At 42.1% G+C, this 14,649-nt stretch overlaps 1 protein-coding gene across 3 annotated transcripts in view; it reads left to right on the top strand.

The window, feature by feature from the left end:
* The first annotated feature begins 5,407 nt into the window (after positions 1-5,407).
* ZFR (zinc finger RNA binding protein) overlaps positions 5,408-14,649 on the top strand; it is a 54,167-nt gene continuing 44,925 nt past the window's right edge. For all 3 annotated transcript variants that reach the window (XM_048849437.2, XM_048849436.2, XM_048849439.2), the window contains exons 1-2: positions 5,408-5,562; positions 5,737-5,821. In XM_048849437.2, coding sequence (XP_048705394.1) covers positions 5,526-5,562; positions 5,737-5,821 — 122 coding nt within the window. In that variant the 5' untranslated portion in view covers positions 5,408-5,525. The remainder of the gene's footprint in view (positions 5,563-5,736; positions 5,822-14,649) is intronic.

The following is a 14,649-nucleotide window of genomic DNA, read 5'->3' as shown; positions in this document are numbered from 1 at the left end:
CTCCGGGGCTGGAGCACCCGCAGGGAAAAATGAATGGGTGCTCTGCACCCACCGGCAGCCAAACTCCTCATCTGCCCCACCTCCTCCTCCACCACCTCCTCCCCTGAGCACGCTGCATCCCCGCTCTTCCGCCCACCTCCCAGAGCTTCCCGCCTTGCTGGGAGGGAGGGGGAGGAGCGGGAAGGTGGTGTGCTCAGGGGAGGAGACGGGGCCAGGGATTTGGGGAAGGAGTCAGAATAGGGGCAGGGAGGGGGCAGAGTTGGGGTGGGGACTTTGGGGAAGGGGTTGGAATGAGGGCGGGGCAGCGGTGGAGTCGGGGCGGGACTGGGGGCAGAGGAGGGTCAAGCACCAACCGGGAGCAGAAGTCAGCACCTATGCTACTACTCACGTGAGTAATGAAGTATAGTTCACATAATGATTTCTGGTGACTATATGAACTATGAGCACTCTAATCAGTAGAAAATTGCTGAGGAACAATGTTTAGTCAAATAGCGCTGATATTTTGAGGAAGACTCTAGAGAATTTTCTAAAAGTAGTTTCTCACCCCACCACCACAGGGATATTTTAAAAATACTCTTACAATAAGTTGTTAAAGTTCCATATCTAAATGAAGTGATTATATTACTGTCTCTTTAAAACAAGATAAGCATGAAGAATCAGTCAAAATTAAACTATGTGGAAAAGCAACTTCTGTGTAGCTACATCAAGCAGCAAAATGGGAAACCCAACAAGGGAATGCCTACACTACGAAATTAGGTCGATTTTATAGAAGTCGATTTTTAGAAATCAGTTTTATACAGTCGATTGTGTATGTCCCTAGTAAGCGCATTAAGTCGGCGGAGTGTGTCCTCAACACTGTAGCTAGCATCGACTTACGGAGTGGTGCACTATGGGTAGCTATCCCACAGTTCCCGCAGTCTCCGCTGCCCATTGGAATTCTGGGTTAAGCTCCTAATGCCTGATGGGGGGCTTTTGGTACATGTGGTCAGTTGCCCCTCCCTCCGTGAAAGCAACGGCAGACAATTGTTTTGCGCCTTTTTTCCTGGGTTACCCGTGCAAATGCCATACCATGGCAAGCATGGAGCCTGCTCAGCTCACCGCTGCTGTTGTGAGCATTGTAAACACCTCGTGCATTATCCTGGAGTATGTGCAGAACTGGGCTAAGAGATGCCAGGATGATTGTGATGAGGACATGGACACAGACATTCCTGAAAGCACGGGCTGTAGTAATTGCGTGGCTATTCTCTGGGATGATCCCTTCACACACACCCCTCCCCCCCCCCCACCGCATGGCTATTCTCTGGGATGATCCCTTTTCACCAAGTGCAAACAACCCAGCATGAACGAGGTCCTTTTACTGTTCCCTTACAAAAATTCCCCTATTTCATCAGGCAACTATGAATGATATCACTCTCCTGAGGCTAACACAGAAATTTAAAGACCAAATGTTGCTTGAATGCAACCAAAACCCAGGACCATTCGCTGCCATGCTTTGTGCTGCAGTGATTCCAGACTACTTGCTACTGGCTTGGCATGGTAAAGTATCCTACCGTGGAGGATGAAATAAGGCAGCCCTCCCCAGAAACCTTCTGCAAAGGCTTTTAGAGTACTTCCAGGAGAGCTTCATGGAGATGTCTCTGGAGGATTCCTGCTCCATCCCCCAGACACGTTAACAGACTTTTCCAGTAGCTGTACTGGCCGCGAATGCATCCCAATTCTTCAGGGCAAATCAAACATTAAACACTACTGCTTTTAAACCCTGTACTGTAGTTACAAATGTGCACTCACCAGAGCTGCCTTCTCCGGCTTCAGGGTCGGGGATCCCATCTTGGGAGGGTATTGGCTCCAAGGTGATGAAAAGGTCCTGGCTGCCAGGGAGAACAGATTCATTGCTTGCCTGCTGCACATTCTCCTCCTCCTCCTCTTCCACAAAATCCTCCTCCCTGTTGCGTGAGACTCCCCGCTTGCAGGTGTCCACAGACAGTGGTAGGGTAGTGGTAGGGTCCCACCCTAGAATGCCATGCAGCCGCTCATAGAAGCGGCATGTATGGGGCTCTGACCCGGAGCGACCATTTGTCTGCTTTGTCTTTTAGTAGGCTTGCCTGATCTCCTTAACTTTCACGCGGCACTGCTGTGTGTCCCTGTTGTAGCCTCTCTCCACAATGCCCTGTGCGATTTTGGCATATATATTAGCATTTCTTCTCTTTGATCAGAGTTCAGCCTGCACAGGTTCTTCTCCCCGTACAGCAATCAGATCCAGGGTCTCCCTTTCAGTCCATGCTGGAGCTTGTTTGCGATTCTGGGGGGACTGCATGGTCACCTGTGCTGCTGAATTCGCCACGCTGACCAAACAGGAAATGTAATTCAAAATTTCCCGGGGCTTTTCCTGTGTACCTGGCTAGTGCATCGGAGTTCAAAGTGCTGTCCAGAGCAGTCACATGGAAGCACTCTGGGATAGCTCCCAGAGGCCAATACCATTGAATTGCGTCTGCACTACCCCAAATTTGACCCAGCAAGTTCGATTTTAGTGCTACTCCCCTCGCCAGGGAGGAGTACAGAAGTCTATTTTAAGAACCCTTTAGGTTGACGGAACGCGGTTGGTTGTGTAGATGCATTCATTTTAAAATTGACCTAACGCAGCTAAATTCGACTTAACCCCATAGTGTAGACCAGGGCCAAGTCTACATCTGGAATGAGTGCAGCTCTATAGTGCTGAATTCTTAAATATTCTGCACTCAGTCTGTATAACAAACTCCTTGTGATCTACATAGAAGCTGCTTGTGCAGAATGAGTATAAAATATGAAATAGAAATCAGTACTGTAGATAAGACAAGAAAATGTTCCTTCCAGATTTTTAGCTCCAAAAGTCTGTGAAGAGACAAATGTTGCAAATGTATTTGTTGAATCTTGGGGATAAGGTGGTATCACAAGGTCTGCACATCTCCTGCAGATGACTTGTTTAGCAATGTCATTTAAAAATGAAACTAAACATTCAGAGGTCATTTGTCAGAGGAGTGAATAAGAGAATCCCAGACACTGTAAACCTGAAGTCCAGTTATGGAAAATTAGGTAAGTCAAGAGTTTGGAGGAGAAATAACTCTTTTTTTTTTAAGTGTCCTGATTCCAATTGAGGCTCTAATGACTTAATTCCCAGTTCTGTGCATTTTTCTGTGTAGGTGTCAGCTTGTGTAAAGCATCTTGCAGGATAGGATCTTCAGATGACATGAAAGCAAAAGCAATTAAATGGCTCTAATTACCAGCTGCTTTCTTCACAGAGAGAGGATCCAAGAGAGTACTTTCACCCATGGCTCAGTATCTATTGCAGGAGGTTGGTGATTTTGGTAGTCTGAGATGTAAACTAAAACACCTATCAGAGTAGCAGCTGTGTTAGTCTGTATTTGGAAAAATAAAAGAAGTACTTGTGGCACCTTAGAGACTAACAAATTTATTTGAGTCTTTAAGGTGCCACAAGTACTCCTTTTCTTTTTGCAAAACACCTATGTTCACCTTGTTCATTCTCTTACCAGTGCAGGTTTCTTTCCCTACTCTGCCTGAGTGGGAACAAAGATAACAAGAGGTGTACATATCTTTATTTCTTCTTATGAGGCTACTCTATTGGCTTACAAAGCTACGTGGAGTGATTTGGTATTACTAATATGGTATGCTAATAATTGTGTGGAAATACTAATTTGGTATGCTAATAATTGTGTGGAAAGTTATGTGATTAGACTATCGCAGATGCATAGAGAATCAAAAGCGCAGATGCCTCCCTTTTGTTATGCAGATGATATCAGATACCTCCCTTTTGTTATGCCTATTTTATAAATATGTCCATAGTGAAATAAATGATAAAAATTATCAATAAGAAGTCTGCTATTTGGGAGTCACTGTTTTTTTAATAACAGATACTCTCAAACTGTGATAATTTAAAAAGGATATGACTTACTTAAACAGCTTTTTAAAAAATCACTTTGAAACAGAGCAAAATCCTTCCTCAAGGAGTGAAATTCTTCTAAATGACAACTTTAAAATTAAATTTAAGAAGAGTGCAACGTGACAGGCCTTTGTTAATTTATTGAAGGAGCTGCAGATATTGGGTCTTAAGGTCAATATTGCTCACTGAAGGGGGGAAAAGTTAACTTGTGCGTACTCATTTCATCTCCAGGGATTTGCAATGATCAGTTACCTAATGAAGGGGATTGCTTAAAGGTGGAACAGAATGGTACTCAATAAGTCAGAAGTAAATGCATCTAGCCTACTAAGTATAACTTTGACTAGAGTTACACAAATGGTGAACTTGGTCCTGTATATTTGGAGATTCTTTTAGGGTTTTTTGATTAACCTTAGGATGATAGGTTTCCTAACAAAGGTGATCATATTCATTGTCTCTGAACTGTTCATGGTGGGTCAACAGTATGGACTGTATTTTCAAAGGAACCTTCTACTCATTCATTCGTGTGAGTGGAATGAGTAGTTTGCGGACTTTGTGCCTCAGCTTTGCAAAGGGATCCTCCTACTTTCATGCCATGTTGTGTTGGTAGACGCAGGAGGTCCCCACCTGGATATTATAAGGGATCCACTCATTTAAGATTTTGCAGGATCAGGGCCTCATGGGTAGCCCCCTGCACCTGCCCAACAGGACCCCATTATTTTAAAGGTTTCAGAGTAGCAGCCGTGTAAGTCTGTATTGGCAAAAAGAACAGGAGGACTTGTGGTACCTTAGAGACTAACAAATTTATTTGAGCGTAAGCTTTTGTGAGGTGCTCCATGCAGCCATAGGAAGCTCACTGCAGAATCAGGGTGTGACTATTCATTTGCTCAGATCTCCCACATGTGGAAATACAATTTGTTCAGGGGGGGACCTGCAAAAGCTGAGGGTCTGTATAGAAAGGAGATGGGTGAAAATGCAGTGATAGAGGATAGCCCCTGACGATCTGTACCTCGTGTCACATGCAACTCACTATATTTTAATACTGTGTATAATGTGTGACCGTATACATGTGCACTTGTACAAAAATAGTTGTAATAGAACTATAGATACATGCAGCGACGTATAAAATACTGTCGGTGCAAAACAAATAAACCTGTTACCCCCCGAAGAAAGGGCGGAAGGTGAATGCGCATGATTTTAACCAACACGTCAATGGCGGCCCTTTATAGGCTCCTTTACGTCTTCTGGGTCCGGAAGAGGGGCGGAAGGGGAGAAACTACATTTCCCGTTAGCCGCTGCCCATCCCGCGCATGCACATTCTCACTGCGGCAACCTTCCCCAGCGCCCCCGAGCCAGCGGCGACATCGCGCGCGATGGCAGGATGAAGCGGGACTACAGCTCCCATCAACCCCTAGTGCCCGTCCGGCGCATGCGCATCACCCAGGCCTGCTCGCACATCACTTCGTCGTTGTTGAGGCCGTAGGTGGGTGGGGGGAAGGGCGAGCGAGCGAGCGAGTGAGCGCGGCGGTGAGGAGGGAGGGGGGGTGAGAGTTGAGAGTTCAGCGGCCGCCGCTCCTGCTGCCAGCCCGGACTCATGATTCCCATATGCCCGGTAGTTTCCTTCACTTATGGTGAGTAGCGCCGCTCGGGCGGGCGGGGCGGGGGACAGCGGGTGCGGGCCACGCGCGGGGGCTGCCTGAGGCGCCGTGTCTGATCTCGCTCGCTCTCTCTTTCTCTCTCCCTCACCTCACCCCCCCGGGCCTCCCGCCATGGCCCCGACCGCCGCCGCCACCTCGCCGCCGCAGTGCCCAGCCGGCTGGGGGAAGATGCCAAAATGGCCACCGGCAACTACTTTGGATTCACCCACGGCGGGGCTGCTGCCCAGTATAGGTAACCGCCCTTCGCCTCCCTCTTCTGCCTGGCTCCTGCGGACCCGTGCCTGTGGCCCGCCCCCCGCCTGCCTGCGCCCACCCCGAGCCCCTCTCCCACCCCCGCACCCTATGTGGGGCCTCTCCCCGCGGCCCCCATGTGCCTGGGATGTCTCCGCCGTACGAGGCCGGGCCGGGGCCTCCCCGATCCGGTCGGTGGAGGGGCGGAGCGGAGCTGGGCTCAGTGCGGAGGAGGAGCAGCAGATCCCTAGGCCCTTAAATTAAAATGGCCACTCACAGTCTGCGACGCCAGGGAAGCAGAGCTGCCTCCTTTCATACTCTCTCCGATAGAGGGGATTTTATTTCACCCCCCGCACACACGGTGGGAGAGTCTTTGTTACTCTGCAGAATCCCCTCTTTCCCCTCGGGGTGAGCGGGTGAATGAAGGAGAGTTTAAAACACCAGAACATGGGGGGTGGGGAGTGGGAGGGGTTAATTTTCCACTGAAATACGCTCCGAAAAAAGAAAATCCTCCTTTGCAGAAGGGGTAGAGAGGGAAGGCCCTTAAAATCCATTCCTACTGAAGGTCTCTACTCACATATGTGAGACTTGAAGCTCCTGTAGTGGAGTTTAGTGTATAACTGTACATATCACTTACAAACATGTAAAGATAAGGCGGAGAAAGCACTTCAATAAAGTATTAACATGCCCGTATTTATAATTATGTGGACTCATCTTTTAGCTAAGACTTTTGTCAACACTCTTTTCTGATAGGTTTCAGAGTAGCAGCCATGTTAGTCTGTATTTGCAAAAAGAAAAGGAGTACTTGTGGCACCTTAGAGACTAACAAATTTATTTGAGCATAAGCTTTCGTGAGCTACAGCTCACTTCATCGAATGCATTCAGTGGAAAAAAACTGAATGCATTCGATGAAGTGAGCTGTAGCTCACGAAAGCTTATGCTCAAATAAATTTGTTAGTCTCTAAGGTGCCACAAGTACTCCTTTTCTTTTTGTCTTCTGATAGTGGCTGAATTTGGGTATGTGATCTGATGAGTGGTTGGTTGTATTACAGCAGCATCTAGAGGCCCCTAATCGTGACAAACCAATTTTTACGAAGAGCTGTGCAAATGTAGTAAAGACAGGCCCCTCCCCTTAGGAGTCTCTGTTTTATCCACCTATGTCTTGTTCTTAACTAATTGCTGAGAGGGGTTGAGATAATCTGATGCTAATACAATCATGTGTTCATATAGATTAACTGTATGCATAATATAACTATTTGCCTAACCGATGATTGGGGAAGGTTTATTTTTAAAAGGAAGCTTGAGATCATTCAAACTCTGTGGTGCTTGTTTGCCAAAATTTATCACGTGGAGAGACACTGAAAAGTACTCTTAAAATAACTCAAAATAGAATAATGGATATTAGAAATTAGAGACGATTGCTTCCATTCTCTTCTGGAAGCACAGAATAGAAACATAAAATGTAACATACCAGCTCTTAATGCAAAGAACCTTCCTCCCTAAATGAGTGAGACTTGACAGGTCTGCCAGTTATTTTTTTATGTATGCACAGTAAGTATACATGGTATTTAACAATTACAGTCATATGTTTCAGAGTAGCAGCCGTGTTAGTCTGTATCCGCAAAAAGAAGAGGAGTACTTGTGGCACCTTAGAGATGAGCAAATTTATTAGAACAGTTTGTATGGCAACTTCCACCTTCTTGTGTGTGTATCTATCTATCTATATAAAAAATCTTCTTACTATATGTTCCATTCTATGCATCTAATGAAGTGGGCTGTAGCCCACAAAAGCTTATGCTCTAATAAATTTGTTAGTCTCTAAGGTACTACAAGTACTCCTGTTCTTTTAGTCATATATGTAAATGACTTCCTGAGAAAACAGCAAAAATCCTTCACCACCCTGAAGAAAAACTGTAAACACTTCTCTTAACTCTGAATAACAAACACTATTCTAACACAAAACAAAACTTTTTTTAAAATGAATCCTAAATGACCGAATCTTGCAGTTCTACAGTTTTTTGAACTGTAGACTAACACAATATAATTAATATTCTCTTGGGTGGTGGGAACTTACAGAGTTGACAAGATGAGAACTTGAAAGAGGAAGCTTTAGAATTTCTCATTGAAGCACACAGTAAAAGTCCTTCATTGCAAGAGGATAAGACTTTAAAAAGTCTGTAATTATTTCTAAATAGAATAATAGGAATTAGTGATATAACAACCCTATTTGATTGTTGCGTTCCCCTCGCAAATGTAAGATATTGTTTCATAAATACATTAGCACAAGAATCTCCTTCCACTAAATGAGTTAGATTTCACAAGTGTGGATGTGAAATGAGGAGATAAAGTAAGCAGTATTCAACATATCCTTTGTATATAAAACAGATTAAGACAAAAATACTTTAAATGTTTTCTTGGAAAAACACAGCCAAAACCAAAAATCCATCACAAGAGGAAGAGATTCCAAAAAAAACTTGCCTAAAAATGAAACTCTTACAAGGGAATTTACTTCCCAAGTGAGTAAGACTCAGTAGGTCCATAGTAATTTATTTATAAGCTGTACATGTCAATGTGCAATATTTGAAAAAGACAAGGTGTTAAAGGATAATCCAGCAAAAGTACTAACATGCCTTTTATACTAAAATAAAAAATAACCCTACATGGCTGATTATCCTCATTCGAAATGTTCCAACTTATCTTAAGTATATCTGAAACACACAGCATAAAAAAAAAAAAAAAAAGCTTGTGTCAGTGGAGGACAAGACTTCAAAAACTAGGGTTACAGAGAGAATAAATCTACTTACTATTTGTTAATAGTCTGTTGCTGTGAAGGTACAGGCTTTAATACTTAGGCAGAGGACATATCAGCAGATCTTAAATAAAGATAGACAAAACCATGAATTGTTGAAGACTAACTCGCAGATTTGAAATGTAAAACTTCAACTGATTGCACCTGTAACAGTTATGACTAAATGCTTTGGGTTACCTGCTTTGCATCAATACTATATTTGGACATATAAAAAGTGGCCCATCCCATATTAAAGGTGCACTAATGTAGCTAACTTTTGTAGTAAGTACCAAAATGCCCATCCCACTAACAAATACACATCAAACACATAATAAAATAATCATCCATGCAGACATAAGTCAGACCCTTCCAACTCTGTAAAAATAAACACTCAAAACTCTGACAAGTTGGGACAACATTAAGGCTAGATCCTGGAAAAAGATCCACATGGGCTATACTTTGATTATGTGGAGTCCCATTGATGTCACTGGAAATGGATGAAGTTACAAGGGTCTCTTTGCATGAATTTCTTTCTTGGATCTGAGCCTTAATTAATTTTTGATTATCTCAAAATACTAACTAAAACTTATGACAGGTTTCATATAGCCTTCATTCAAAACCATTTACACAAACTATATAGCTATAACATTACTGTTTACAAGGGAAAAAATTTTTTCATCTGAGAGAGACTAAATAGTTCCTTTAAAAATAGTTCTAAATTAGTCAGGTGCTAAGGGGTATCTTTCCCTTTAATTCAGAACAGATTTTTAAAATGAGACCAAGTACCAACCCTGTTGTAGGCTCTAACCTACAGCCCTAAATGGGCCAGCTAGCCCAGGTTGAAAGTACAAGTAAATGTTAGTCTGAGGTTTTTGTGGGTGGACAGAAGTGGTGGGGGGGGATTGTCAGGGGCACCACCTGAGTAAGAACTCAGGTTAGGTCTGTAGTGAAGACATGCCCTTAGGCTTTAACTTCACTGCTTTAAATGTTTTTTATGGTGGAATAACTAATGCACATTGGCTGTCCTTCTGTAAAATCTTTATGCAGACAAGACACCTGTAGTTTTTTACTGCAAGGTAAACTAGGAGAAGGCTTGACATGGGCAGAGGAAGTATAGTGTTGATCTTTCCTAGCTACCTTAGAGACTAACCAATTTATTTGAGCATAAGCTTTCGTGAGCTACAGCTCACTTCATCGGATGCATACTGTGGAAAATGCAGAAGATGTTTGTTTTTATACACACAAATCATGAAAAAATGGGTGTTTATCACTACAAGAGGTTTTCTCTTCCCCCACCCCACTCTTCTGCTGGTAACAGCTTATGTAAAGTGAGTGATCAGTCTCCTTACAATGTGTATGATAATCAAGGTGGGACATTTCCAGCACAAATCCAGGTTATCATACACATTGTAAGGAGAGTGATCACTTTAGATAAGCTATTACCAACAGGAGAGTGGGTTTGTTGGGGGGTGTGGGGGGGGGGGAGAGCAAACCTGGATTTGTGCTGGAAATGGCCCACCTTGATTATCATACACATTGTAAGGAGAGTGATCACTTTACATAAGCTGTTACCAGCAGGAGAGTGCGGTGGGGGAAGAGAAAACCTCTTGTAGTGATAAACATCCATTTTTTCATGATGTGTGTGTATAAAAACAAACATCTTCTGCATTTTCCACAGTATGCATCCGATGAAGTGAGCTGTAGCTCACGAAAGCTTATGCTCAAATAAATTGGTTAGTCTCTAAGGTGCCACAAGTACTCCTTTTCTTTTTGCGAATACAGACTAACACGGCTGTTACTCTGAAACCTAACTACCTTGTGATTTAAAAATTACAGGTGCCTTGTCTCTACTGGGATTTTGCTTGAGGTTAGCTATCTTGCATGAGTTACCTTGGGGTTAATTAAAAATTTCTCAACTTTTTGTCAGTGAAGACATAAAGGAGATGAAATGTTTTGGGAGTGGGGGCTCATTGTCATCCACCCTCCTGTCTACATCACCCTGGTGTACAGATCCACACACACCATTATACCTCATTGGAGTCATCTTGTGCACTTTAACTGTTAAGGTTTTGCATGGGTGCATGTATCGATGCACAGATATCTTGAAGTGTGCTAGAGATTTGAGAACTTTGTCAGATTTCTGTTGGGGTCTGGACAATGAGCTGGAGGGAGGGAGTCTCATGACAGAATGTGCGTGCCTAGCAAACTTTAGACTTTAGCTGAGCAAGCCACTTCAATGCAAGAGTTCTTCTCTCTTACTCTACTGTTCTGGGGCAAGAACATCTGTGTCTAATAGTAATGGCAGTAAGGTAGTTTTAGTGCATCAAGTTTTCAGTGCATAAATCCATGTGTAGTCCATTATAGTGTCTTGGCTGATGATGTTTCAGTTAATAAGGATCATTACGAATAACTTTTATTTAAATCTAGCTTTGTTCTAAACCATACTGCTTGCAAGCATCTATGTGCATGTGAATTTGTGGGTTTATAGTCTGTAGCTATCTTTAGAAATTTCACATTGGTATCTTGTTTGCATTTTGTGAAATTCGAGTTGAAAAATCATGACTGACTACTTGCAGGTTTGAAAAATAGGGTTATTTTTGAGGGTTGGGCACCTAATCCTTTTTCTTTAGAATAAATTTGTTTCCATAGGAACAGCTTACTAAAGTTAGAGTTTAGAGGTGGCAAGGTCAAAATGAGGCTTATTATGGACTTCTGTATGCAGCTTTAACTTTTGAGTTGGCAGCCGCAAGCCCCAGTGTGGTCCATGTTTAAAACTTTACCTGCTATTTAAATGCAACAAATTCTAGGGTGAAACAACTTAATGGTGCCCAGAAAAAAACACCACCATACTTTGGGACAGAAATACAGAATGTCTTATCAAATTGACTGGAATTTTTCATATCGATGGAGCCTTTTGCACCATACAATAAGCCTACGGTTTTCAGTATCAGTGCCAAAGAGGAAGTATCTTCAGAGTTGATGTTTTTATTATGTTCATATAAATTCTTAATTTAAAAAAAATTGTAAAATAAAATGTGATGCATCTACTAGGCAGAATACCACAGCTATTGTTTTTACTTTTTCCTGGGCAGTCGTGGTATGGTATCAAATAACACTACTGGCAAAAGATTCTTTCATAAAATCAGTGACTGTATAGGAATAGTGTGGGACAAGAAGGACCTAGGTATCTTTAAGGAGATATCATCATTGAGTTGTCCACTGTGTGCAGCTGCAGTCAAAAAGCAAATCTATTAGGATGCATAAAAAATGGGATGGAGAAAATATTGTGCTTAAATCAGTGGTTTGCTAAAATCAATAGTTTGCCTTCATCTGGCATACAACTTGTGTTAGTGGTCATTCCATCTTAAAAAGAATTTCAGAATTAAATGTGATTCAGAAAAGGGCAACAAGAATAATTAGCATGGAAACACTCATAAAGATTGGGATGCTTACATTTGAAAGGCAGTAACTAAGAGGGGACATGATAAAACTATGCAAAATAATGAATGGTAAAGAAGAGACAGTGGGAGCTTCTATTTTCCCTCTCATACTACAAGAACAAGAGGTTATTCAATTAAAAGGTGGGAAAACTGATGAAAGAAAACACCTTTTCATTCAGTGCCCAATTAGACTGTGGAATTCTTCGTACAGAATGTCATTGAGACCAAGAATATAGCAAAATTCAAAGGAGGATTGGGCATTTATATGAATGATAAGAATATCTGGATTTGTTATAATAAATAACATTTCGGAAGAGAGAAACACCTCATGTGTCGGGGTTTAAACCAGTCTCCAACTGTTGGGGATTAGGATGAGATTTTCATGGGGGAACAGGTTATCCCACATCTATGTAGGTAGTTCTTGAACATTCCTCCATGGCATCTGGTGTTAGCCAGTGTGGCAGACAGGATACTGGACTAGTTGGATGGTGGGTTTGCTCCAGTATGACACTTCCTGTATTTCTTCAGGCATACCCTTGGAAATACAGCTTGGTCATCCACAGAATAGAATAAAGGGTCTATCTCATATTTTTTCCAAAATATAGTACCTTTTCAAACATTGGGGATATTGATTTTTATAGCTGTCATAAATATAAAGGGAAGGGGAAATCCCTCCTGGCCAGGGGAAAGCTCCTCTCACCTGCAAAGGGTTAAGAAGCTAAAGGTAACCTCGCTGGCACCTGACCAAAGTGACCAATGAGGAGACAAGATACTTTCAAAAGCTGGGAGGAGGGAGAGAAACAAAGGGTCTGTGTGTCTGTCTGTATGCTGGTTTCTGCCGGGGATAGACCAGGAATGGAGTCTTAGAACTTTTAGTAAGTAATCTAGCTAGGTCTGTGTTAGATTATGATTTCTTTAAATGGCTGAGAAAAGAATTGTGCTGAATAGAATAACTATTTCTGTCTGTGTATCTTTTTTGTAACTTAAGGTTTTGCCTAGAGGGGTTCTCTATGTTTTTTTTAATCGAATTACCCTGTAAGATATCTACCATCCTGATTTTACAGGGGGGATTTCTTTATTTCTATTTACTTCTATTTTTATTAAAAGTCTTCTTGTAAGAAACTGAATGCTTTTTCATTGTTCTCAGATCCAAGGGTTTGGGTCTGTGGTCACCTATGCAAATTGGTGAGGCTTTTTATCCAACATCCCCCAGGAAAGGGGGGGTGCAAGTGTTGGGAGGATTGTTCATTGTTCTTAAGATCCAAGGGTCTGGGTCTGTAGTCACCTAGGCAAATTGGTGAGGCTTTTTACCAAACCTTGTCCAGGAAGTGGGGTGCAAGGTTTTGGGAAGTATTTTGGGGGGAAAGACGCGTCCAAACAGCTCTTCCCCAGTAACCAGTATTAGTTTGGTGGTGGTAGCGGCCAATCCAAGGACAACGGGTGGAATATTTTGTACCTTGGGGAAGTTTTGACCTAAGCTGGTAAAGATAAGCTTAGGAGGTTTTTCATGCAGGTCCCCACATCTGTACCCTAGAGTTCAGAGTTCGGGAGGAACCTTGACAATAGCATAGAAAACACTTCTGCTATTATCCTTATAAAAAGATGCATCATCAACATTATTAATCAACAGCTATCGAAAGTTAGCTCATATATAGTACATTTAGTGACTGTTTCCAAGAGGAATTTCCTGCTCCTCTGGCAGGAGAGCACCTATAAGAGTGTTATTTTGGAAGTCATGTTGTCTTAGGGAGTTTGGGTAAAGTCAGAATTGGCTTAGTCCCAACCTTAATTATAAAGTGAAATAATAGCATTTCCATAAGACTAAAATTGCAAAAATAATGCAATCTTTTGACTGCCTTTAGTTTGATAAGAGCTCTTTCAGTGCTCAGAATTATAGACAAATGGAGGAACAGCAACACTAAAGTTTATTGTATGCAAACACATTAGAATAACTTTTACCACATTATATACTATTGCTGAGAGAGGATACAGACCATATTCTTTCGAAAATGCTGCAGATTCAAATAAGTTTACTAATGTGTATCCTACCCAGTTAGTTCATAGACGCCTTAATTGTAGCCATCAAAGACTCCTCATAGCTTGCTTCCCAAAAAGTTGTTTTCTGACCAATCAGATCAGAAACTTTGCAAGACATGAAATGTTGCATTAACATTGTCATTAACAATCATTAATAAACCACAGTACTTTCTAACTCTAAAAGACATGCTTTTGTGCTGCAGGAAGTCCACATTTTGCTTTCAGGTAAGGCCAGTATCAGAGAAGACAAAGGGGCAAGGTTATAGTAGGCCTTTATCTGATAAGCCACTGACAATTCTTCCTATAGTTATTTCAATATAGAAATATAAAAATAACCTTTGCTCTAGCCCCATTTTGTAGCCCCATTTTGTTGACTGATCTATTGATTATATGTTGTTAATCAGAAACCCCAATTTACCATTCTGTGATTTGGCAGGGTCCTTCCTCGAGATCAGACCCAGAAGTATTGGAGTTACTATGAGGATTCCAATGTCAACAGCAGAGATACTCACAGTTAGGAAAGGCCTCTTGACTGTCTAATATTTTTATTAGGGCTAAAGTAAT

This window comes from Caretta caretta, chromosome 5 (assembly GCF_965140235.1).
Source record: "Caretta caretta isolate rCarCar2 chromosome 5, rCarCar1.hap1, whole genome shotgun sequence".
Lineage (NCBI taxonomy): Eukaryota > Metazoa > Chordata > Testudines > Cheloniidae > Caretta > Caretta caretta.
This window is presented reverse-complemented; position numbering and strand designations above follow the sequence as displayed.